General features: G+C 41.1%; 1 protein-coding gene across 1 annotated transcript; it reads left to right on the top strand.

Annotated features, from left to right (window-relative positions):
- Window positions 1–11040: 11040 nt before the first annotated feature.
- Window positions 11041–12455, top strand: LOC309568699 (free fatty acid receptor 2-like). Its single transcript, XM_082274442.1, has one exon. It carries the CDS (start codon window positions 11077–11079, stop codon window positions 11989–11991), a length of 915 nt encoding a protein of 304 aa, XP_082130568.1. The 5' UTR covers window positions 11041–11076; the 3' UTR covers window positions 11992–12455.
- The last annotated feature ends 14619 nt before the right edge of the window (window positions 12456–27074 follow it).

The raw sequence follows: 27074 nt of genomic DNA, 5'->3' as shown, positions 1-27074 counted from the left end.
TGCTGTGTAAGGGATCATGAAAGAAAAGAAAAGGTCCAGCTGATAGAGGGGTGAAAATGCCTCTAAATAACGGAAGTAAGCCCCAAGGATGAGGGCAACATGCGTGACATCATCAACTTCCATTTGACCTTTCAACGATTGAACGGGCAAGTTGGAAAGCATATCCAAAGCCAAAACATTTTTCCCATTTTTCGAAGTGGGGAAGAGTCAAAATCTCTGCCCCTTCATACACTCACTGACCAGTGACCGCCTAATACAAAAGACAATGGTCCCCTATGGGCGAGACACTGACTCCCTTATTTCTACTACAGCCTTGGCCAAAAATTTAGAGAATGACACAAATATTAATTTTCACAAAGTCTGCTGCCTCAGTTTTTATGATGGCAATATACATATACCGAATATACTCGAGTATAAGCCGACTTTTTGAGCATGTTTTTTTCATGCTGAAAAAGCCCCCCTCGGCTTAAACTCGAGTCACGGTTTCACTCACCTTTTCCACAGTCAGTGTGCATGCACCGCCGCCGATCGGGAAAGCCCGTACACGTTCGGCTGTTCCCGGGCAGACGGTGCATGCGCAGTGACGTGTTGACGCCGGCCGGCGCCATTTTTAAATGTAATGCGGAAAGGTAAGTGAGGTTCCTCCGCAGCCCCTGCATCTCCTCAGGAGATGCAGTGCTGCGGGCATGGTACAGGAGATTCTCCTGTACCATGCCCACAGCACTGCATCTCCTGTACCATGCCTGTACCATCTGTGCCATGCCTGTACCATCTCCTGTGCCATGCCTGTACCATCTGTGCCATATCTTTGCCATGCCTGTACCATCTATGCCATGCCTGTACCATCTCCTGTGCCATGCCTGTACCATCTGTGCCATGCCTGTACCATCTCCTGTGCCATGCCTGTACCATCTGTGCCATGCCTGTACCATCTCCTGTGCCATGCCTGTACCATCTTCTGTACCATGCCTGAACGATATCGTCTACCATGCCTGTACAATCTCCTGTACCATGCCCACATCCCTGCATCTCTTGTACCATGTCCACAGCCCCTGCACCATGCCCGCACCCCCTGTTTTGGGACTCGTGGTGGTCCAGTTGGGTCAAGTAGCTGCTGCATTTCCCACCCTAAGCTTATACTCAAATCAATAAAATTTCCCAGTTTTTTTGGTGGTAAAATTAGGGACCTCGGCTTATATTCGGGTCGGCTTATACTTGAGTATATACGGTACTCTAGAATGTTATGAAGAGCAATCAGATGAATTGCAATTAAATGCAAAGTCCCTGTTTTCCATGAAAATGTACTTAATTCAATAAAAAACATTTCCACTGCATTTGTGAAGAAAGCTTCAGGGTGCCTAACAAAGTCCAGCAAGCGCCAGGACTCCTACAGTTGATTCAGCTTTGGGATCGTGGCACCCCCAGTGCAGAGCTTGCTCAGGAATGGCAGTAGGCAGGTGTGAGTGCATTTGCACGTACAGTGAGGAGAAGACTTTTGGAGGATGGTCTGGTGTCAAGAAGGGCAGCAAAGAAGCCTCTTCTCTCCAGGAAAAACATCAGGGACAGACTGATATTCTGCAAAAGGTACAGGGATTGGACTGCTGAGGACTGGGGTAAAGTTATTTTCTCTGATGAATCGCCTTTCCGATTGTTTGGGGCATCCAGAAAAAAAACCTTGTCCAGAGTAGAAAATATGAGCGCTTCTATCGGTCCTGTGTCATGCCAACAGTAAAGTATCCTGAGACCATTCATATCTGGAGTTGCTTTCCAGCCAAGGGAGTGGGCTCACTCACGTTTATTTTCCTAAGAACACAGCCAAGAGTAAAGAATTGTTCAAAAATATCCTTCGAGAGCAACTTCTCCCAACCATCCAAGAACAGTTTGGCGATGATGATGGAGCATTTTGCTATAAGGCAAAAGACATAACTAAAGCCTCATACACGCGCGTAGAAATTCGGCCGGGAATTTTCGTCCGACGGCCGATCCGCCGATTTTAGGCTTGTTAGTATGATGCTTCCGACAACCGACACCGACTTTTCGGCTGAAAAAATTTGAGTGTGCAGGCTATAAAATTTTTGTCGACCGTCAAAACACGTCCGATTTTCGTGCAGTCAGTACAGATTTCGACAGGGAAAAATCTTATGAGTAAGACTGGGCATGCTCAGAGAAGAAAGAACACAAAGAAAGCAATCCAACACATTACATCACTTCTGAAGTAGAATTTTGTCGTGCAGGAAAATTCGTGTGCAGTCTAGGCATATTATAACCAACAAAACACAACTCTGGACAAAAGACGGACGACCGGTCGGCGGAAATTCGTTGTGTGTGTACTAGGCTTTAGTGGGTTGGGGAACAAAATATCACAATTTTGGGTCCATGGCCAGGAAACTCCCCAGACCTTAATCCCATTGAGAACTCGTGGTCAATCCTCAAGAGGTGAACAAGAATGGGCTGACATCAGCCAAAAGTTGATTGATAGCATGCAAGGGAGAATTGCAGAGGTCTTGATAAAGAAGGGTCAACACTGCAAATATTGAAGCTTTGCATAAACTTAATGGAATTCACAAAAAAAGCCTTTGACACTTATGAAATGCTTGTAATTATACTTCAGTATACCATAGTAACATCTGACAAAAAGATCTAAAAACACTGAAGCAGCAGACTTTGTTAAAATTTTATGTTTGTGTCATTTTCAAGACTTTTGGCCACGGATGTATATAAAGTCCATGTTAGGACAATTATGTCGTGATCTAGGACAAGGTGGGGCAAATGCCCCGGATATGGATAATCTACAAATAGAAGTGAAGGCCTTGGTGGAGCCAAATGGCTTAGGTTCAGTGGTTCTTCAAAAAGTGGGGGCCCCTCAAAATATAGGAGTCACTCTAATTGAGTAGTCCATATACAGTTGCACCAGAAAACCCTACAAAAATAATTCAAGAGACTATGAATTATTTATTGGTTCACTAATGTCCACAGAAAGCACAACAAACAGCTAATGTGTTTTGGGGGCCTATAGATCTCCCACTTCCTAAGGGCTTAATTCTAATGAAATGGTTTAGGGACCAGAAGTGGTGATTGTAACACTTACATATGAGTCCCGAAACCATTTTATTGTACTTAAATGAGAAGTGTGGAAATGTTAAAAAATAAATAAACATACATACCATACTTGCCACCTGTCCCGGATTTGGCAGGACTGTCACAACTTTTAGTAACATTCCCCTACTTCTCCTTAAAGCCCTGAGAAAGGGGGAGATCAATGGACCTTCAAAAAACGCTGGATGTTTGTTGCCCTTTCTGTGGTCATTTTCTGAATCAACAGATCCTTCTTGAACCCTTTTTGGCCTTCTTTCTGGTGTTTGCACCCTCTTAATTAGGTGGTGAAATCCTATTGGCCCTTTTACCTGGGCAAGGACCCTGTCAAACACTGATTAGGGGGTCCAGGTGACTCCTTTGCCAGGCCACAAGTTGACCCACTTATTACTATTTTCAATAAACACTTTTTAAACAGAGATCTCTTGTAATTACAATATTCAGGAAAGTCCAACTACTGTATATTTGCATTTGCTTCAAAGTGTAGGGAAGTTACATTGCTACACAATACAGTAATCCCCCGCTACATCGCGGTTCAGTTTTTGCGGTCCCGGTAATTCGCGTTTTTTTTTGTAATGTTATTTTACTATATAAATCATTAAAAATGAAAGATTTTTGTGTTTTTCATAGCTCTTGCTCTGTCTCTAAGTATCTTTTATGTGTTTAAATGAGTTTCTATTGTTTTAAAAGTGTGTTTAAAGACCTTAAAATGCTTCTACACGTACAGTGACAGTAAAAAAATCATGCCTACAATGCATTTTAATAGGGTTTTTCTATTTCGCGGAATTTCACTTTTCGCGGCTGGGTCCGGAACGTAACCCCCGCAATGGAGGGGGGTTTACTGTATTAGGCCTTATTCACACAGTTGATTAGAGCCATGCACCATTTCTACGGCTGAAATCAATGCCACAGCCAGAAAAGACATCCAAGGTATTACATGCGATTAGATATACATGTGTAGTCCTGGACTAAGGATGAGCTAAGGTTTAGGCCGAACTCAGGTCAACTCGAACCCACAGGAAACTGTCACAAAACATACTGTCACATAACATCAGGCTGCTTTCCCAATCAGCTACGGCCATGGAATTCCCCACCCCACAGCTACATGTAACAAAAGGTCAGGAGTGTTGGTGACATCATTGACCTAGTATAGAGACCTTGCCAAAATGGTCAATGGCACGGTCCAACTATTGGGATGGAAGCTTGCTGTCATGACAATTATATGTTGATTGAACCTTAGCTCATCCTTACCCTAGATGCAGTAAAGCTCAGAAAAAAATATATATTTTATTGAAAGTAGGGAATGAACATGGGTTTGATCAGAACCCTATCAGCCAACCATGGCATTCCACACCCTGCGGTCGCACATAACAAAGGGGTGGGGATGCTTGTGGTATCATTGACCTAATATGGCCACATGGCCATGTTTAGTCAATGAAATTGTTCAAATGTGGCCATATTAGGTCAATAATTTTTTGGGCAACTCAACCCCTTTGTTATGTGCCGCTGCATAACATGGAATGTTCTGGCTATAACTGATAGGGCAGTGACTTTAAGAGAGGAACAGCTTTCTCCAGGCTTGGATTTGATGCAAAGGTTGGACCAAACCCATGCTCATCCCTAATTTAAAGTAATAATAAGTGGATCCACTCGTGGCCTGGCAAAGATGTCCTTAAAGGCCCGTACGCACTAGACGGAAATCGGACGAAATATCCTCAGATTTTTCTCTCTCTTGCTCAGCATTCATAACCGTTTTTAGTTGACAGTGCATAATGTTCACAAAATTTCTCGTCCGATTTTTTTTTTTGGGGACATTTGTTCCTAGACTTCCGGGTCATCAGCAACTTCAGATCATGCGAGGCCTTTCGTATCTGATTTTTCACTGACATACTGCATACAAATTAAACGAAAATTGGTCGTCTGGGGACGGACGATAAAAATTTTGGTGTTTGTCCCTCCATTTTTTTTCGTTGAAAATGTCGGCATCGGCTGCTGAAAGTTGTGTACACACTAGCCGAAAATCGTACGATTTTACCTCGGACAGGAATTTTTGGCAGATTTTCTACTAGTGTGTACCCCACTTAAAGGTTGCTCCAACGTTACAGAGTGTTAGATAGAGTCTCTACCCACTTCAACGGGCCAGTGGGACTTTAGCTTCTATTTAAAAAGGTGTGAAGCATGGATGTGCCGTGTCATCATGACGTATTTGTCCTGATCGCAAACATCTGTGATCCCAGCTGATTCTTGGTGGTGCGTGGCTCTTTTCGACCGTGTGAATGAGGCCTTAAAGTGACTTTGTCCGTCCAACTGTTTACCGAGCTTGTTTAATCCACACAACCACAAATGCTGGGTCTGTTTGCACTAAACATACATGTTGTTTCAAATAAGAATAAATGTTTGCATTGGGCATGATCGCAAGTTATCTCAGAGCAAATTTAACTGCAGATAATATAAAGAAAGAACCCTGGGTTTGGAGTAAAAAAAATACAAAGGAGGCAAACATGTTAGTGATCATCAGGATTCTCAATACATAATGTAGGAAGATGCTAAAGATAAAAATTAATTGAAAAATACAGATAAAAATTTTAAAATTTGTAGACGTCCCGTAAAAATTAATGCTTTGTTTTGGGCAGGGGGGCATGACGAGTTCTTACTCAACAGACTGTTAAAGGGGATTACACCCTAATAACGATCTTTTCTTATTTGCTCCCTTTTTGTGTGAAATATACCATCGAAAGCATTTTGATATACCTACGATAAAAATATATACCTGTTGATCCTGTCTGGAATCTAGTGCTGTCCGGTGCACTCTGCTCATAGGGTTTTTTGATAGGTCCCAGATGGTTGCTGGGCCGAGTATCCTTTCAATCTTCTTTGTTTATTCTGGGGGATATAAATCAGAACTCCCAAAATGAAATGTGTCCCGTTTAAACCATCCCTCCTCCATAATCACAAATGTTGGGTGTTCTTTTTCTGATAATTTTTTTTCTTCTGGCCCCTTCCCCCGCTGTCATTCTGTCCTAGGCCTGAATTACATAGTTACATATAGTTACATAGTAGGTGAGGTTGAATAAAGATAATAGTCCATCCAGTTCAACCTGTGTAGGTGTGTGTGGCTGTAATCATCTCACATAGCCCTTAATGTCCTGATCCTTGAGATGTACGTCTAAGAGTCTTTTGAAAGCCACCATACTTCCCGCAGAAACCACCTCTTGTGGTAGAGAATTCCACAGTCTTGTAGCCCTAACAGTAAAGAACCCCCCACGTTGCCTGAGGTTAAAACGCTTCTCCTCTAATCGCATTGTATGCCCTCTTGTCCTCATGCAATCCCTTCGACTGAACAGCTTTTTTTCTAAGCTGAGATCCCTATTGAGATATTTATAAATTGCTATCATGTCCCCCCTCAGGCGTCTCTTCTCCAGGGAGAATAAATCGAGCGATTGCAGCCACTCTTCATAGTTAAGGTCCTCCAATCCCCTAATCAGTTTAGTTGCAGAATTACATGTCCCCGGTCCTACAGCCTCCTAGGATACTCACATCACATTTCCTAGGAAGCTTTAACACTAAGCGCAAAGAGTGGTCGATGGGCAGTCCCAATGCTTTGTTGGTAGTTGGCTGTCTGAAGTCAGAAGAGGCAGTCAGCTAAAGAGGACCAAGATGGCGGCATGGGACCTGGGCTATGGCACTCAAATAGCAAATGTTTATATTTTGAAGGTAACCCAGCAATACAGGTAAGAGGGGGAAAAAAACATGGGGGCAGTTAAATTCCACTTTAAAGCGGAGTTCCGGCCGCAAAATCGTCACAATAGATTTTGTGCCATCCGCTTCCTTAGTGTCACCTGAAAAAGAATTGGATATTCCCGATTTTTTTTTTTTTTTTACTTACCTGGTTTCAGAAGAAAATATACTCACCTTTCCTTCCACTTCCTCCCTCTGTGGCCGCGGCACTTCCTATCCTGCAATGCTTCCTGGGAGCTCTTACTCATCACTCCCAGGAGGCAATGGGCAGTGACGTAGGCGGCCGGCCGCTCCTCTCATCACGTTATTTGCAAACAGGAAATAACGCGATGATAGGCGTCCCTATGGAAACCCTTGCTATGCCGATCGCATAGTACTGGGCATGCGCGAGATTTCGCGCTGCATTCATCTGCCCCCTCCAGCTAGAACCAGGAAGTAGGGCATACATTTGCATACTGCGGCTTCGGGTGACCAGAACAAAGATGGCGGCGCTCAGCAAACGTTTTATAAATTAAGATTTTATGATTGCCAATCAATTATTAAACTGTGTAAAACCGGATTAGCGGATGTATGAAGGGCGGTGGATCACTGTTTGGGAAGTATTTTAAAAAAAAAAAAAGATTCTGTGGCCGGAACTCCACTTTAAGGACCATTGGTCAGAATTGGGTGGTTCAGTTCTTTGGCTCAGGAGAGCCCACATGTAGAGCCAATATTTGACTATCAAGGGTACTGGGCTGCATGCCCCGATAATAGGTGTGTTGGAACTGCTCCCTGGTTGAGATGGGAATAGCATTGGCCCCATCATTCGGGAAGGGGCATGGTGATCTTATACTGAACCTGTGAAAGCATTACGTCTTTCCATTATTGCTGCTTTATTTTGACGAGATACTAAGTTCACGACTGTCAAGAAAGACCTTCCTTTGGCTGCTTTTGAAATTAGTGATTTTATTGTATGCAAGTTAAGAATTTACCTTCCAATAAAAGGAATGAAAATCCTGTCTGGACCATCGATTTCTGTTTGGTGAACTTCATGGAAGAACTTGTGTATGGAGGAGAATGGGCAGACGCCAATAAAGAGTTTTGGGATCTGTAGTGTTGCTGTCTATTCTGATGGTTGTAACCCTGTGTTCTGGAGTGGAATATTATGGGGCATAATTTTCACACTTCTGGGTTCCACTTGGGCAATTGAAACTATGGCACCCTCTGTCGGGACCTTGGGAGGCCCAATGTGATGGACTCTAGAGGTTGGAGATCCCACTATGACTTGTGTGGAAAAATGAGCTCTGTGTTCTGGCGGTGGATCTTGGACTACCCTGAACTGAAGAGGACTATATCCCAAGTGGTTATGTAGAAAGTAACCCCGTGATACATGTTGAGTTCTCTCTGAAGCCGTGTTATCATCTCCTCCCCATGTGTAATGGAGAAAAGCAGAACGGAAGGTGTTCTCCTACACTTCCTGTCCTAGGGTGACTACCTTGCTCCTCTATAGATTCAATAAGGTGGGCAAGCGTTTTCACCCTAGGACAGGAAGTGTGTTTATGACAGGATCACCAAATGAAATTTGTGCTCATCCAGCCTTAGACCAAAGCAGTCAAAGATAACATTGACTTCCATAGATATTTGCTAGCTGAATTTTTCTTTCTGATGCTTCATGTCCACTATTATATACAGTAATTTCAGTAAACAACTTGGTGCATTGTGGACTCCATTTAACAGAAACTTATCAGCATCTTTTAATGAGGACAACACTACTTCTGCATTTCTTATCTGGATTACGGGCGACCTATGCTGATTGCCAAATTAACGGCAGGTCTTTATTTGAGGATCTTTATTGAAGCTCTGCTTCGAAGCAATTGCCGCTGATAGTCAGGAACAAGAAACGGTTTAATAAAGACCAAATTAGTTTAATTCGTTTATATGAATTTGGACAGATGAGACCCTGAGCACAAAATTCTCATGAGAAATTCATATCGGGCTCAGCACTATTTAACATTTACCGGTACTGATGCTGAATGCTGATAAATTATTATTAATCGGCAGTGTATTAAATCAGTAATTAAATATTATTACTGACTCCTGGCAGATATAAAAGACATCATTTAATGCAGATCTGTTTCCAATATTAAATCATATCTATTTTTAATGTAACCAGTGTATCAGAATTAGGCTTGGTATCAGCCCCTATACAGCAGCAATGAGGTTGAGAGAGAAAAGGGCATGACTGGGAGCTAATCGTGTATGTTTCATCCAAATGTGCTTACAAGGAACATGCTGATGGAAGAAGGGAGCAGAGGAATAACTTCAACAGTTTCCTTTTGCTCTTTAATTGTCCAATCAGCAGTCTGAGGGTGGATAGAAACAGGCTATAACTGTACAGAGAAGATGGTGTCATTTACCTTGCTGTGCTTTCTATAATTCTCAGAAATAGCTCAACAGCTCATTTGGACTTATTCTGTCTGTGTCCTTAAAGAGTCCCTGTCACCTACCTAAAAGTTGCATGGAAAAGCATTAGAAAAAGTATTAGAAGTGCTTACTTGCAGCATTTTTTGTGGCTTTGAACTTGGTAGCAAATTTGGCTTCTTCAGGAAGAGACAATTCCCTAACACAGCCCCCTCCCTCCTTACACATCATAGCCATCTCCTCTCCTGGGGGTGTCTAATTATTGTCCATGGAGAGATTGGGAAGGCAAGGACTTTAATGGCACGAAGGTGTTAAAAAATCAATTTTTGTTGATAAATTCTTATAAAAGCAAGGAAGGGTTTCTTTGTACAGTAACGTATAAACATTTAGCCTTAAATAAGGCGCAACCTAGTTCACCATAACAGTAGAATTGATTGATGTTAGATACAGAATAACAAGCGCAAACAAAAAGTCTTAATAGTAGAGAACAAATAAATACATCACATCAAGAAGATCTGATGACGGGTGACAGAGGATGAGACTGCCGTCCAACATGATCGGTTGATGCTGTATTCAGATATTCACATTGTTAGTATTCAATTTGCTCGACATGTTTCGCTACATTTAGCTTCGTCTGGAGCGTTAGAATGAGATATTCTGTATAATACTGTAGAGGGAAGCAACGCATTAGCGCCAAATATAACTGACGAGGAGGGTGCCGCAGATCAGAACAGGAGCAGGTAAGATATGTAACAAAGTAAGGCCTTAGCGATCAGCCACAGTGATGGGTAAAGGGCGTAAATACAGGCTACACATCCAATTGAGTATTATTTGTCCATGCTGGCTTAGCTACTCTGCCCACCCACACCCCCACTCGCCTTCCTACAAAACCCTTTATTTAGCTGCTGGGGAGGAGCAAAGGGTAATACTATAAATCAACCATTCTCAACCTTTTTACCCAGAGGAACCCTTAAAATAATTTTTCAGGTTCAGTGGGGAAAAATAAGTATATAGCAACGTCATGCGTCTTCAGAATCCAACAAGAGCTTTATTTGTCACAGTTAAAAAAACATTGTGGATCCCAACGCTAATGCCTTTTCACCCAAAAGAGGCCTTAATCATAGCAACCAGTCTTTCTCAACCTTTTACCCAGAGAAACCCTTAAAATAATTTTTTAGGTTCAGTAGGGAAAAATGTCACTTACATTGAAGGTCAGTGGGCCAAGGAGAAGCATGGCCCCCGTTATAGTAATGGCCAGAATACCATGATTTTAGACACCTAAAAAGATTATTGGTGTCATGCCACTGGCACCTTTAGATGCCCTTTACATTGGTGACCAGTGGGAAGAATGCTCCTTACATTGGTAGTCAGTGGGGAGAATGCCCCTTACATCGATGGTCAATGGGAAGAATGCCCCTTACATTGGTTACCAGTGGGAAGAATTCTCCTTACATTGGTGGTCAGTGGGAAGAAGGCTCCTTACATTGGTGGTCAGTGGGAATAATGTTTCATACATTGGTGGTCAGTGGGAATAATGTTTCTTACATTGGTGGTCAGTGGAAAAAATGTCCCTTACATGGGTGGTCAGTGGGAAGAATGCCCCTTACATTGATGGTCAGTGGGAAGAATGCCCCTTACATTGGTTACTAGTGGGAAGAATTCTCCTTACATTGGTGGTCAGTGGAAAAAATGTCTGACTTTACATATGTTTTTCTTTTTTGTCAAGTCTTATTGTGTGATTTGAACCTCAAGTAACTCATTCTATTTTTCTTTTTGTTTTATAGGAGCCTTGTGCTTCCTGGACAACATACTCATATTGTCCTGGCAATCTACATTTTGACTTTTATGACCGGCCTGCCATCTAACTTGCTGGCTTTCTACGCCTTTATGGTCAAGGTTCGCAAGAAACCAACACCAGTAGACATTCTTCTCCTTAACTTGACCATCTCAGACCTTCTCCTGCTAATGTTCCTTCCACTGAAGATGCAGGAAGCAGCTTCTGGGATGATTTGGAATATGCCTATATTTCTTTGTCCCTTGACAGGTTTCTGCTATTACAGCAGCATTTATATCAGCACCTTGTTCCTCACTGCTGTCAGCGTTGAGCGCTACCTTGGGGTGGCATACCCCATTAGGTATAAACTTCATCGAAAGCCAGAGTACGCCGTATTTGCTAGCATTTGCTTCTGGTTTGTTGCCTGTGGTCATTGCAGTATTGTCTACATCATTCAGTACAGCGTAAAAAGCAATGTCACAAATTTTTCCAATGAAACAAAATGCTATGAGGACTTTACAAAAGAACAACTCAAGATACTGCTGCCGGTGCGTTTGGAGTTAGGAGTGGCCCTATTCTTTATTCCATCTATAATAACGCTTTACTGCTACATCAACTTCGTAAGGATACTGATGTCTCTGCCCAACATCCAAAAAAAGAGAAAACAGAGAGCCATTGGCTTGGCCATGGCCACCCTCGCTAACTTTTGCATCTGTTTTGCTCCGTACAATATCTCCCATATTGTTGGCTTTGTAGAAAATAAGAGCCCAGATTGGAGGGTGGATGCCTTGCTTCTGAGTACATTTAATGCCAGCTTGGACCCAGTTGTGTTCTATTTCACAACTACCACAGTCCGAAAAACATTTTTTGACTTTTTGCAAGTCATCCTACAAAAATTAGGGAAAGTGTGCCCCTGTAAGAAATTCTGTCCATTTTCAGGTGACTCTGCATATAGCGATAGCAATCAGGATAGGTCCTCTACCTGAGATTTTAAAGCTGTTCTCCCATCTCACAGGGGACATTGACAAGGTGTTCAGCTCTGGAGCCCTACAAAGTGCGAAAATGTAATGCAGCTTGAATTGCAGAGTGCAGGATGGTCTGCTTTTTCTACATGTCTAAAACCTGGTCTAAGTTATGTCTTCTAAAATGAGCAATGGAGTGCTGTACGTACCTAAGCTTGAGTTGAAAATGTTAGGGTTCCTGAGGTACCATGAATAAGCAATGGGTTCAAGATCTTTTAAAAAAGCTTGACAGATTATGGTCATACTTGATTTAGACGTTACAACCTTGAGCTGCATACAGGGAGCACAAACTACCTGCTGCATAATTCCGTTTTTCATCTACATATTGCTGCATTGCCACAATCAACCCCTTACTACCTTCGCTTGACAATCAGGTGATCCTGGAACACATTTGCTGATGATCCTTGAACATACCCGCTCATGATCCTGGAACATGCCTACTGGCGATCCTGGAACACACCTGCTGGGGATGCAGTTCCAGGCTTGCTAGTAATTCTGGAACACACCTTCTGGGGATTGTGGAACACCCGCTAAACGCTCTTTGGTGTCTTTCACATACAGAAAGCCTGATGTAAAAACAATGCCACAATCAACCCCTTACTACCTTCTCTTGACAATCAGGTGATCCTGGAACACATTTGCTGATGATCCTGGAACATACCCGCTGATGATCCTGGAACATGCCTGCTGGCGATCCTGGAACACACCTGCTGGGGATGCAGTTACAGGCTTGCTAGTAATTCTGGAACACACCTTCTGGGGATTGTGAAACACCCGCTAAACGCTCTTTGGTGTCTTTCACATACAGAAAGCCTGATGTAAAAACAATGCCACAATCAACCCCTTACTACCTTCACTTGACAATCAGGTGATCCTGGAACACATTTGCTGATGATCCTGGAACATACCCGCTGATGATCCTGGAACATGCCTGCTGGCGATCCTGGAACACACCTGCTGGGGATGCAGTTACAGGCTTGCTAGTAATTCTGGAACACACCTTCTGGGGATTGTGGAACACCCGCTAAACGCTCTTTGGTGTCTTTCACATACAGAAAGCCTGATGTAAAAACAATGGCGGTACTAAGAAGTTTCCATAGCCACCAATCACAGTCAAAGTTCAAACAAGAAAAAAAAAAGCAAGCGGCATATGGAATTGTACATTTATGCAGACATATTGTGGAACATGGCTAGTTTGATAACAAACGTGTACTATACCTCTTTCTTTAGCTTTCTGGTCTCTCTATGATACTTAAAATATAAGTTCAGGAACGTTTCATACCAAGGGAGTCAGAAAAGTTTTGCACTGGCTGTCAATACAACGGTACTTAATTTGTAGTTCCAAGTTCCATAAAAGCCCAAGTCAGACTTTCCTTGCTAATGCACATGTCAGGGATGGAAATATGATTTGCAAAGACTGTACAAGGCCCAAGGACCCACTGGGACTTATGGGTCTATTTTATGTAGAGGTGGTTCAGATCAGTGCTCCTCCTGTTGTCACATAGACATGAATGCTGCTCATTTTTAATGCAAGTGAGCAGCAGTAGCAAATTTTGATGTTATTCCAAGGGTGCACCTGGTTTACAATATTGTAGGTGGTGACCACTGAGCAGCTATGTGATCCTAGTTGAAAAGTTTAGAGTTTAGTATTGTAAAGGCTACCCTTCATTGCAGTGAATATATGTTTCTAACTGAGCAGTAGGGGAATAGGGGGGGGGGGTCTAAAAATTGTTCTCACAATAGTTCTCAATATTATGTCCACAATTTGCACATTTTTAGCATGTGAAACACTGGTTGTCTACGGTAGTCATCTATGATGGTTTTCTAACTGGGCATTTCTCCTCCTGTTGTGTCTGCAAGGCAGGAACTGAAGAGAAATCTCCTCCAAGGACAGAGATGGAAAAAAAAATGGGGATAGGGGTTTACCCATTCCTTACTTTAGCCAATATAAAAAAGCACTTGACTTTAGATAACTTTAAGGTGTATTGTGTTTGGAACTTGATAGCTTAGGATTTGATTTAGCTCAATGCTAATTTCATTTATGGTTTATAGCATCTACGGTACAATGAGTTTGAACGGTAAAAGAGTGTCCTTTTCAAGGCTAATTATAACAGTGTAATTTTAACTAGTATTATTTATTGTATTTATTGCTATGTTTTCTGTGTTGGGATTCTTCAGTTCTGGATTCATTTTGATGAGCCCGGCAACTGGATTTCCCAAGTATATAAATATTCAAGTGAAGAACCCATAGGAGGGTGTGACACCACCATTTGGATTTGTAACGGCTGCCATCATCTAGCAGAATTGGGAATTCTAGTGAGTGGCGCCACAAGATGCAAGAAGCCGGAATGTAAATAGATGTTTTTCGGCAGCAATGCGAATCTGAAATATCAGTTCTGGGTGGTATATTCTTAAATAGCCACAGTGGGTATACAGTAAAACCCCCTCCATTGCGGGGGTTACGTTCCGGACCCAGCCGCGAAAAGTGAAAATCCGCGAAATAGGAAAACCCTATTAAAATGCATTGTAGGCATGATTTTTTTACTGTCACTGTACGTGTAAAAGCATTTTAAGGTCTTTAAACACACTTTTAAAACAATAGAAACTCATTTAAACACATAAAAGATACCGAGAGACATAGCAAGAGCTATGGAAAACACAAAAATATTTCATTTTTAATGATTTATATAGTAAAATAACATTACAAAAAAAAACGCAATATACTGGGACCGCAAAAACTGAACCGCGATGGAGCGGGGGTTTACTGTAAAACTAATTTGTGTGCATCAAACATCTTTGCAAGAAGATACAACAATCAAAAATAGAGGTGACATCATTACTGTGGTGTACATAGTCTGTGCAGAGAGCAGAGCTATGGGTGGGGCCCAAAAGTCCCACCCACTACAAGCTGCCTGTAGAAAACTACAGGAGGGGGAGGAGACAAGACCAGTCACCCTGCACAAGGAGAGAGAGCAGCAGTGAGTAGTCTTTATTACAGTAAAATGTATAAAGATCCGTGCCAGGTCACCAAAAACTGAACAGCAAGCAGCCACTTGTAAAAAACTGTGATACCAGCTCATAACAAACATAAAAAAATAAGCAGAGCTAATAGTAAAGTGCAAGTATACAGAAATTAGTATATATGAAATGAACTAAACACATATAAAGTGCAAAACGTTTAACAGATTAGTGCATATATAGTGAGCCCTTAAACATTCAGATCCAAAAAATTTAAATAAACAGAAAGTCCATCAAATAAAAAACAGTCCGTTCAAAAGATTAATAATTTCTTTATAATGATCCAAAAGGTGGAGTTGTGCAATGGAGATAAGAAGAAATCCACCACCAGATAAAAACAGTTGACAGACAGGTTGGACCACAAATTATATTGGCCAAACTCACATGTGTTACAACTTTAGGGACCGGCATCCAGTGTGGAGACAATTGCCGCTCAGCGGTTGCGGTGTGATACTGAGGGGTAGAAAAATAAACTGCCATAGTGAAGCATGTTTATATTCTCACCATTTATTTTTTAAAAATCCACAATATTCCAAATACCATATCTACAATCCAATGTACACAGGGATATCCCAACATGCTGATGGCTCGTATAAACAGAAAGCCAAATGCTGTTGGCAGGTTGTGCGTGATGAAATTGTAAACAAGCCATGCCCTACGTGTTTTGTCACCTATGACGTTGTCAGGAGACAGGCTGGGATATCCCTGTGTACATTGGATATCATTTTACATACACTCATTTCTGTAAAATTACGCTTTACTTATAGCATTGCTTATTTTTATTTAGGCCTTTAGGACATTCAGTTAGTGTCCCCCATATACTCCATGGATGTGACCACAAATTTAAAAAGGGGAAACCCACATAGCGTAAAACCGTATAAAATTTTATCGAGGTTTAAAAAGATACATAAAATTACTCACATTTTTAAAATCAATATTTGCTTGATAACAAATACATTCCTGGCAATGTTAAAAGCAATCCAAACATACAGACCATCGTGGTGACGTCACAGGCGGTAGCTCCTCCCTACATGTTTCGGCATAACAGACGTCGTCATCAAACCAGGGGTTATTTCTCAAGTTCCCTGAGGATGAGATACCAACTATAAGCTTTTTTGACTTTGTAAAGGGGTCCTTTTGTTCTAGTTAGAGTCCAATTTTTGTATTGGTGATGGTTCACCAGGGTGGTCATGATTCCTCGATCGACACATCAGCTGCTGGCATCACAGCGGTCTTTTTACAAACATTGAAATTGTTCAGCATCTACACATATCTGAGTTTATACTTTTGTCACTGAATGACTATCGTGATTACTTTGTGGACTTCACTGTCACCAGTTTTGTTTCACTTTTTTGGTGTTGAGTGTTTACAATATGTGATTGTCAAGAAATCTTCATATTATTGAACTTTAATATTTGTCACAATTGTATGTTTTGTTTGTTTTATTTATGTCACTATTATAAGTTTTTTTTTTTGTTTCATTTGATAGCATGGGAAAGCATATTTTACATTTATCATCATTGGTATCATTTAATGGAGAAGTAGAGAAAATAGAACCTTGGACAGCAAACCTTTAAAACCAACGTCCAGATGATTAGTGTGGGTTACTGATGAAAACACATATACTGTTGATCAACTCCAGGATAAGCACGTAACCTATCATATTCATATCTATATACTGTATGTGTTTATCAGTAATCCCCACTGACCAGCTGGAAGTCGGGGTTTCATGAGTTTGCTACCACAGGTTCTATTTTCTAATTTTGTCTATTACTGTAAATGATGCTATTGATCCTGATGTTGATAAATGCTAAAATATAGTGATGCAATTATCTCTACGGGAAAAAATAAACCATGTATACCAAAATTGAGCTGCATTGCTGAGCCATAACGTGCAAAACGTGACTCCAGAGATGTAGAAGCCCAATTCTCATGAAAACTGGACTGTTTTGCAAGACTAGGACTGAGCTTTTGTGTTTGACTGACTGGCTTAGCTCAAAATGTTGTGAGACTTAGGCTCCATGTACACGGGACGCTGGAAATGGCCGTTTAGGAGCAGTTGGGCGTTTTTTTTCAGAAGCCCCTGAACCCACCTACATTTTATCTTATCTGTCCATGTACACCAGGTCGTTTACAGTCATTTGCAGGCAGTTGCGTTCAGGGACTGTTTTTAGAACGCAATTATTTGCGTTCCAACGTGTGTTTCCCGGCGTTTCAAACGCACAAACGCGTCCGAACGCGTCCAAACGCGATGACCCGCGTTTAGCGTTCGCGTTTTTCCATTTTAAAGGGGAATCATTTTTTTGACCTCTAGGAACGCTTCTAAACGCAAACGCCCGCAAACGCCGCTAAACGCCCGCTAACCGCGGGTACAAACGCGACCAAATGGACGTTTCAAACGTCCTAAAAATTCCAGCATTCAAAGGGACTTTTAACAACGTCCCGTGTACATGGAGCCTAACAATGGTAATTGCCCTGTTTTTTTTTATGCAAAAAAATATGAGACCAATTTTTGAGTAGTTGTTATAGACTGCAGGCTAGGGTGGCAGGGTTGCCAGGGGTGGCACATGGCTATCCACATATCATGTTACTGTCAGCAATCCATCCCTGTGTATAAAGGATCCAGATTGATTTACCTAGCAGAGGAATTTAGGAGGTACAGGAAAATACAGGAGGGCCAGACCAAGTAGTGAGAGACAGTGAAGAGTTTTCTACTTTTACAAGTTTCTTTTCTAGAGGTACGCTATAGTTCCTGTCTTCGTTATCATCAACAAATGTTGAGGTTTTTTGGCACTAGGTTGACACATTTCTTTCACTGTTTTGTTTTAGCTCTGATGACATTTCTACCTCTTTGTGAAACTACAATTACCAAACTAAAATTGTTATCTGCTACTCTGACCTCAACCCTATTGAACGCTTTTGGAACGCCAATTGTATATCAGGTCTTTTGTTCCAACTTCAGTACCTGACCTCAAAAATTTTATTTTTGCTGAATGGGAACAATTTGCATGGATATTAGGCCTGCTGAATATAATCGCCGAATCGATGCATCGCGATGCGACCCTTCGCGATTCTGCATCGATTCGGGGTGATTGAAAAATCGATTACCTAATGACGTCAGTTCCGGGGGCGGGGACAGAAATGACATGGCGGCGCTGGCCGGGCTTGTGAAACACGGAGCTCCTCCTTGCGGCGCGGGAGAAGAGAGCGGAGCTATCAGTGCTCTCTCTGGCCCCAGGATACACACGGCAAGCCCAGTTAACACGTTGCTGCCCGACCGCCCGCTCTGACAGCCCGACCACCCGCTCTGACAGCACGGCCGCCCAAAGTCGCGGCCTTCCCAGCTCGTTACACTTCTGGTAGCCGTGCGGTTCTCGGCAGACAGCCTGAGAGTTGACCGCGGGGGATCGAGGAGGCCCTGCTTTCCGCCTGTACCGTGCACTGCATGAGTCGGAGCTCCAAATTCCCGACATGAGGCTCATCACCCGGGACCTGTCCGAGCCCTACTCCATACACCTACCGCTACTTCACCCACAACTGGCTGCAGCTCAGCTTCCTGGTAAGTCGGGGCACTACAGGGCCCAGCATTCCTCCTTACCAGGGCCTGCTATAATACAACTAGGGGCACTACAGAGCCCAGCATTCCTCCTTACCAGGGCCTGTTATACTACAACTAGGGGGACTACTACAGACTCTGTAGTCCCCCTAGTTGTAGTATAACAGGCCCTGGTAAGGAGGAATGCTGGGCTCTAAGGTGCCCCTAGTTGTAGTACAGTAGGTCCTGGTAAGGAGGAATGCTGCGCTCTGTAGTCCCCCTAGTTGTAGTATAACAGGCCCTGGTAAGGAGGAATGCTGTGCTCTGTAGTCCCCCTAGTTGTAGTACAGTAGGCCCTGGTAAGGAGCAATGCTGGGCTCTGTAGCTCTGTACAGAGCCCAGCATTCCTCCTTACCAGAGCCTGTTAAACTACAACTAGGGGGACTACAGAGCCCAGCATTCCTCCTTACCAGAGCCTGTTATACTACAACTAGGGGGACTACAGAGCCCAGCATTCCTCCTTACCAGAGCCTGCTATACTACAAGTAGGGGGACTACAGAGCCCAGCATTCCTCCTTACCAGGGCCTAAGGTACTACAACTAGCATCAGGTAACTCTTCTAACCTGATGTGGCCTGCTCTAAAGGGGGATCTATGAGGGGACCTGCTCTACTAAAGGGGGATCTATGGGGGGGACCTGCTGTACTAAAGGGGGATCTCTGGGGATGCTGGCCTGCTCTAAAGGGGGATTTATGGTGACCCTGCACTAAAGGGGATCTATTCCCCTGGATCCCCTTTAGGGCATGCCCAGGCTCCCCATAGATCTCCTTTAGAGCAGGGTCCCCATAGATACCTCTTTAGAGAAGGGTCCCCATAGATCCCCCCTTTAGAAAAGGGTCCCCATAGTAATCGTGATGCATCACGGAATCAAATAGTATCAAATCGCGACCGTAATAATCGCAATCGCATCGAATTGTGAGGTAAGTGAAGATGTGCAGCCCTAATGGATATGCTCTAAATTATTGGGAACAGTTTTCCCTGAACAATGGAGGATGTTACAAGTATAACCACAAGGTGTGTGTGGGGCTCCATATTATTGCACATGGTTTCAGAATGGAATGTCCAACAAGCCCATATAGGTATGATGGTTAAGCTTACACAAACCTTTTGGCCATTTTGTGTATATGCTAAGGATTTTTCAATGGAATAAGGTACCAATGGAAGAAGTTTTTTAGGTTTTTAAGGTTCAATGGAAGGAGTTTTTTTTATTGATGCACGCTTGTTCTCATTCACGGATTTCATCCATTCATAATTTTTTACTTTTTACATTCTCATAGTGGTTTTCCATGTATAACCAAGAGACATTTGTGTGCAAGGTATGTGCTACTTACCGTGCAGCAACAGATTCTATTAAAATTAGTCATGGTAAATAACGGCTGGGGAATGAGAAAAGTAACCTAATTGATGGCTGTAGGCCAATACCAAAAGTTCAGGTATTATTATTTGGTAAAATCAGCTACTCTAGCATATTTCAGGCAATGTAATAGTTGATTAAGATGGTTTGGATTACTGAAACAGATACTCATACTGGAGAAGAAGAGGTTCTAACAGGGCTGGTCCAAGAGATTGTGCTGCCTAGGTCCCAAAAAAAAAAAAAATACGCCCACCAAAAGGACCCAACATCTATTATTTTATATAAATATAAAATGTAGAAAATATTATATATACTGTTATCTTCTTCTATAACTCACCATCGGACCCGTTTACCAAACACCCACTGTCTGTCCTCAGTCCTCTTTTCTCTGCTGCGGCCACTGCCCTAGAAGATCCAGCCTTCCCTGCGTGAGATGGAGTGCGCTGATGTCTGACGTCATTGCGCAAACACGATCACGTGAGGTACGCTCCTCGGAGGAGACACTCCGCCTCCTCATACTCATCAGTTTGCAGTACAGGCGACCGTACGAGACGGGGAAATGACGCCCGAAACACGCCACAAACTGATGACACACAAAACTGCTAGAAAAAAAATCTTAGGAGTCAATTTGCTCCCCCTCTCAGATTGCCACCTGGGTCCAATGGACCCAGTGGGACCCATGGTAGGGCCGGCCTGGGATCTAAGCAAGGTTCCCAAAATGCTTGTGTGATAATAGTGCCGAGTTGGCCTAGGTAAGCCTTGAAGCTCCTTAAGAAGTAAATCATGGCAAGCCAAAGTCTCGGTTGGCCAGTTGGACCTACAAAATCCACTAAGACATAATAACATTTGCGCTTTGGACAAATGTTTTGATAAAATAGACTATGCTTTCACATTGTTGGCCATTTTGTGTATATGCTAAGGATTTTTTTATGGAACAAGGTACCCTTTTTTAAGTTATTTATTGATGCATGCTTGTTCTCATTCACGGGTTTCATCCATTCAGATATTTTTATTAAATTATTTTTTATTCAGATATTTTTATTTAATGAAGAGACATTTGTGTGCATGGTACGTGCTACTTACCATGCAGCAACAGATTCTATTCAAATCAGTCATGTGAAATAATGGCTGTAAAATGAGAAGAGGAACCTAATTGATTTATGTAGGCCAATATCAAATGTTCAGATATTATTATTTCAGATACTTTGGTAAAATAGGCTACTCTAGCATATTTCTGGCAATAAAAACAGAACGGGTCACCCTCGCCAAGGACCACCTTTATAAGTGAAAAACTTTTGTAAAATGCTGAATGTAAAACGTATTCTGGCAATGTAATAGTTGATTGGGATGGCTTGGATAACTGAAACCTGCTGGAGAAGAAGAGGTTCTTAGCAAGGTCCACAAAATGCTTGTGTGATTACAGTGCCCAGTTTGCCTAGGTAAGCCTTGAAGCCCCTTAGAAGTAAAGCATGGCCAGTCAAAGTCTTGGTTGGCCAGTTGGACCTACAAACTCCACTAAGACATGATAACTAGGGATGATCGAACTTTTGAAAAATTCGGTTCGACCAGAACACCTGAACTTCCCGAAAGTTCGGCCCGGATTTCAGAATCCCATTGAAATCAATGGGACCCGAACCTCGGTAATAAAAAAACACCATTTTGAAGACCTAAAACCAAATAAATGCCCCTAAAAAGTGCCTAGGGTTCTGGGTCATGCCCCAGGGACTATTAATCACACAAAAAAAGTTCTTAAAAATTGTCGTTTTTGATAGAGAGCCAATTATTGAAAAAATTATTGAAAAAAAAAAATGAGATTTCCTTGGATTTATTGTCTGGGGGGGTCTAAAAAGTGTACCTGTGAAGTTTCAGCTCTGTAGCATGTCCAGAAGCAGAAAAAAAAAGATCGTTTGTATTAGAATTGCAGTAGAGCAGGGTAGTGGCTCCGCAATTTTCACACCCGGCCGTTTTTGTTGCAGGCGTTTATTGGGCTTTTTTGTGGACGTCTTTGGAGGCAGGCATTACATCTGAACTTCTGTGTAGGGGTATATATATACACACACACACATATATGTATATATACACCTACACACATATAGGTGTGAAAGTAGCAGAACCCTATGCCTGCGCTAATGAAATTATTTGCAGGCATAGGGCTTCGCTCCTATCACACCTATATGTGTGTAGGTGTATATATACATATATGTGTGTGTGTATATATACCCCTTTGCACTTTGGACAGATGTTTTGATAAAATAGACTATGCTTTCACATTGTTGGCAATATAATAGTTGATTAGAATGGTTTGGATAACTTAGAGAAGAACAAGTTATTAACTAGATCTAGAACACACTGGTGGGATCACAGTGCCAAGTTGGCCTGGGTAAACCTTGAAAATCCCTTGAAGGATTCAACCATGGCAAAGCAAATGAAAGTCTTGGCTTTCCAGGTGGACCCACAACCTCCACTAAGATAAGATGGCATTACCTTTGCAGTATAGGTTACTTTCATGTGTTTATTAAAACCCCTTATTGTCCAAGGAGCATAAAGCCACATAGATAAAAACGTATGATTTGAGAACAATGCTTCTTTCTCATCAATAAGCTTCTCTCATTCTTTATTTGATGGGAAAGGAGAAGTGGGTTGCTATTGGTCGCATAAGCTGATGTTTTTTCAGACAATGCAATCTTGTGGCGTTATTATTTTTGCAATTGTTATTTGTGTTTTTGATGAAATTTGAATGCCTGTAAATAGATGTGTATGTGTTTTTACTGAATTCTATTTTAAAAAATGTATATGCAGTGCTTCTGATAGCACTAACAAAGACATACTGTATTTATGTTAAAAAAAACATGCTTATGATTTAAAAACAGATGCATCTTTTATGTACTGTGTATATAGATATATATATATGGCTTTCTCTGCATGTACTCAGAAGAAATAAAAATATTTTTCTAAATAAAGTTAGTGGTATCATTTATTATTAATAGTAATAATTATTGTGATATAATATTAGTGGTAGTATTAATGAATTATTACTATAATGCGAGTTATTCTTGCAATGACCCAGTTCTCCCAGAGAGATGCATTTATTGAGACTTCACAAAAGTCAACAGAGGTACATGCAAGATGGAGAACAGGACATTTCTTTCACCTTAACTTAACCTTAACTTCGTAACTTAGCCAAAAACATTTCTAATATACCTTTATTTTCCCCATTGGGGACCAGGATAAGCAATTTGATTGGCCAGTTTTATTAGGCCTTTGATCTGCTTTTGTCTTTCTGGGTGGATAATGCCCCTTTGGCTATGGACAACTGCAGTCATAAGAGCCTTCAGGAAATGTCCTAATTTGCATTCTTTGACTACTAATTAGGTTGGCTCTTCAAAGGCTGAGGTGGTCTTTTATTAAAATTAACATAGCACAGGGTCATTATCTGCCCCTTTGATATGTAAAGGTCAACCTGGTTTGGTCAGTCTCTGTTCTGGTCAACAAGTCCCCTTTGAAATGCCGCCTGATTAGATAAATATCTATTCCCAAATACCAATGTGGCCTTACCTTACTTACTTTTTGATGTGTTAAATAGACTTGTCACTGGCCTGTCCCATTTGCCTGAGTATGTGAACCCATCACACACTATATGTATGCACATATTATAATATATACAATATATACAATATATACACACATACATAGACATATATATATATATATATATATATATATATATATATATATATATATATATAGACATATATATATCTATATATATATATATATATATATATATATATATATATATATATATATATATATATATATATATATATATATATATATGTCTATATATATATATATAGATGGCCATAACATTTACTACAATAATAATATTTGCAATATTATAAAAATAATACAAATATTATTATTATTATTATTATTATTATTATTTTTATTAATTTTATTAATCATATTCACAACACCAATATAGTAGTAATATCCATTGTGTTGGTGGTAGTAGTAGTAGTGTTGAACAAATCAGCCATTGCAAAAAATAAAATTTCATCCAACTGTAGCTCTTATCCACATACAATGCTGTATTAGAAAACTGCACATCTGTTGGCAAATTATATATTTAGCATGTACTGTAAATAATGCTGTAACAGAAAATAAAAGAAAAACACCAACTACGCATAACCTGACATTCGAGTTTAAATGTTTATCTGAACTGGATTTCTCCTTTTCATGTTTGCATAGTTGATAGTATCACTACACTTACTTCTACAAGAACTTCTCTGTATACTATTTTTCTAAGAAGTAAGACTTAAAAAAAAAAAAAAGCCCACTAAACAAACCTATTTTCCTTCCCTCTGATCTTTCCTTCCTCCTACAATCCCTGTTTTCCTTCCTTAAATATATACCCTTACTTCCCTTATCTTTTCCATCTATTTGTTCTTTATCCCGTTATAAATGGAACAATATGCCTTCCTTCCTTCTCTTCTTTCCTTCTTATCTCCTTCCTTTCCTACCTTCTTCTTTCCATTTTTATTTCCTTCCTTCCCTAACTGTATCCCATATAATATTCCTTATCCTTTTCCATCATAAACTGAACAATATTCCTTCCTTCCTTTTCTTCACCCCTCCCTTCTCTCCTTCCTCCCTCCCTTCTTTCTTTTTCTTCTTTCTTCCATTTCCTTCATTCCTTCCCTTCTTACCTTCCCCATCAATCCTTCCTTCCTTCCTTCTTTCCTTCCCCCATCAATCCTTATTTTCTTTCTTTCTTTCTTTCTTTCTTTCTTTCTTTCTTTCTTTCTTTCTTTCTTTCTTTCTTTCTTTCTTTCTTTCTTTCTTTCTTTCTTTCTTTCTTTCTTTCTTTCTTTCTTTCTTTCTTTCTTTCTTTCTTTCCTTCCTTCCTTCCTTCCATTACTCCTCCCTTCCCTTCTTACCTTCCCCATCATTCCTTCTTTACCTTGCTTCCTTCCTTTCTTCCCTTCTTACCTTCCCCATCAATCCTTATTTTCCTTCCTTCCTTCCTTCCCTTCTTACCTCCCCCCATCATTTTCTTCCCTCCTTCCCTTCTTACCTTCACCTATCATTCCTTATTTTCCTTCCTTCCTTCCTTCCTTCCTTCCTTCCTTCCTTCCTTCCTTCCTTCCTTCCTTCCTTCCTTCCTTCCTTCCTTCACTTCCTTCCTTCCTTCCTTCTTTTCCTTCATTCCTTCTTTCTATTCTTCCTTCCTTCCCTTCTTACCTTTCCCCATCATTCCTTCTTTACCTTCCTTTCTTCTTTTCCTTCCTTCCTTCTTTTCCTTCCTTCCTTCCCTTCTTACCTTCCCCCATCGTTCCTTCCTTCCTTCTTTTCCTTCCTTCCCTTCTTACCTTCCCCCATCATTCCTTCTTTTCCTTCCTTCCTTTCTTACCTTCCCCATCATTCCTTCTTTTCCTTTCCTTCTTACCTTCCCCCATCATTCCTTCTTTTCCTTCCCTTCTTACCTTCCCCCATCATTCCTTCTTTTCCTTCCTTCTTTCCATAAATATATACCCTATACAGTATATCACTTATCTCTTCCATCTCTTTGTTCCTTATCACATTGTAACCTGGACAATAAGCGTATCTTTTCACTCCTTCCTTGCTTTCATTGTTTCTTTCCTTCCTCCTTCATTCCACATTTCCTTCCTTCCTGCCTACTTTCCTTTCTTCTTAAACCCATTTATGACGAGCGTACGCAGACATGCGGCCACTGGATTGGACTTTTTTCCCTGGGGCCACATATTTGCGTATCTCTATTTGTGTTGGGAGCTCGGCACATGACGTACTCCCAGCACAGAGACCAGGGGTTTTATCAAGAGCCCCGGGCCCAGTACTAATTATCGGGACCCAGAACTTCAAATCCTGGGTCACCTGATCTCTGTGATAGCCTCTGATTGGCTATCATAGTGATCAGTCACTGTGAAGCCCACCCCCGTGTTTTCTCTCTTTGAATGGAGGCGAGAGATACATTGTATCTCTCTTTCTCCCCTTGCAGAGAAAAAAAAAGTGTGATTAAAAAAAAAATGTAAAAATGTTCTTTGGTGGATGGCTATAGTAGTAGCAAGAAATATACAGCAACATTTAAAAAAAATGCTTTTTTCACTATTTTGGGCCAGTTTTCTCTTGATAATAAAACAAAATCAGGGGATATCCATTGCCATTTATCACCAAATGAAAGCCTGATTTGTCTGAAAACAAACGTGGTATAATCCACCGGGATACACAAAGTAGTTGTGATGATATGTACAGTTTTACTAACACATGTTAAAGGGGTTAAATATATACCCTACACATTTCTTTATTTTTTCTTTCCTCTGTTCATTACCCTGTGATACACTGAATACTACGCCTTTCTTCTCTTCATCCCTCCCTTCTTTTTTTTCTCCCTTCCTTTTTTCTTCCTTCCATTGTTCCCTTTTTTCCTCCCTCCTTCATGCCTTGTTTTGCTTTCTTACTTAAATACAGTATATACCACTTATCTTTTCCAGCTCTTTGTTCTTTATCCCATTGTAAAACTTTCTCTTTCTTTCTTTCTTTCTTTCTTTCTTTCTTTCTTTCTTTCTTTCTTTCTTTCTTTCTTTCTTTCTTTCTTTCTTTCTTTCTTTCTTTCTTTCTTTCTTTCTTTCTTTCTTTCTCTCTTTCTTCCCTTATCTTTTCCTTTACAATGGTATTTATTCTGTTATAAACTTTAAAACGTGCCTTCCTTCTTTTCTTCCCTCCCTTCTTTCTTCCTTCTTTTCTTCCCTCCCTTCTTTCCTCCTTCCTTCTTTTCTTCCTTCATTTTATTTTTCCTTCCCTTTCCTTCTTGCCTCTCCTCCCTTCTTTCTCTTCATCCCACCATTTTTTCCTCTCTCCTTCCATTCCTTCACTTCTTACCTCACATTTTGCCTTCCTTCCTTCCACCATTCCATCCTTTTCTTCTTTCTTTCCTTCTTTCTTTCCTTCTTTCTTTCCTTCTTTCTTTCCTTTCTTCCTTCATTTTATTCTTCCTTTCCTTTCTTTCCCTCCTGTCTTCCCTCCCTTCTTTCCTTCCTTCCCTAAATATCATATATATATA

The sequence above is a fragment of the Pelophylax lessonae genome (assembly GCF_965119305.1).
Source record: "Pelophylax lessonae genome assembly, chromosome: 12".
Taxonomy (NCBI): Eukaryota; Metazoa; Chordata; class Amphibia; order Anura; family Ranidae; genus Pelophylax; species Pelophylax lessonae.
The sequence above is the reverse complement of the archived record's forward strand: the minus strand, read 5'-3'. Positions and strand labels throughout refer to the sequence as shown.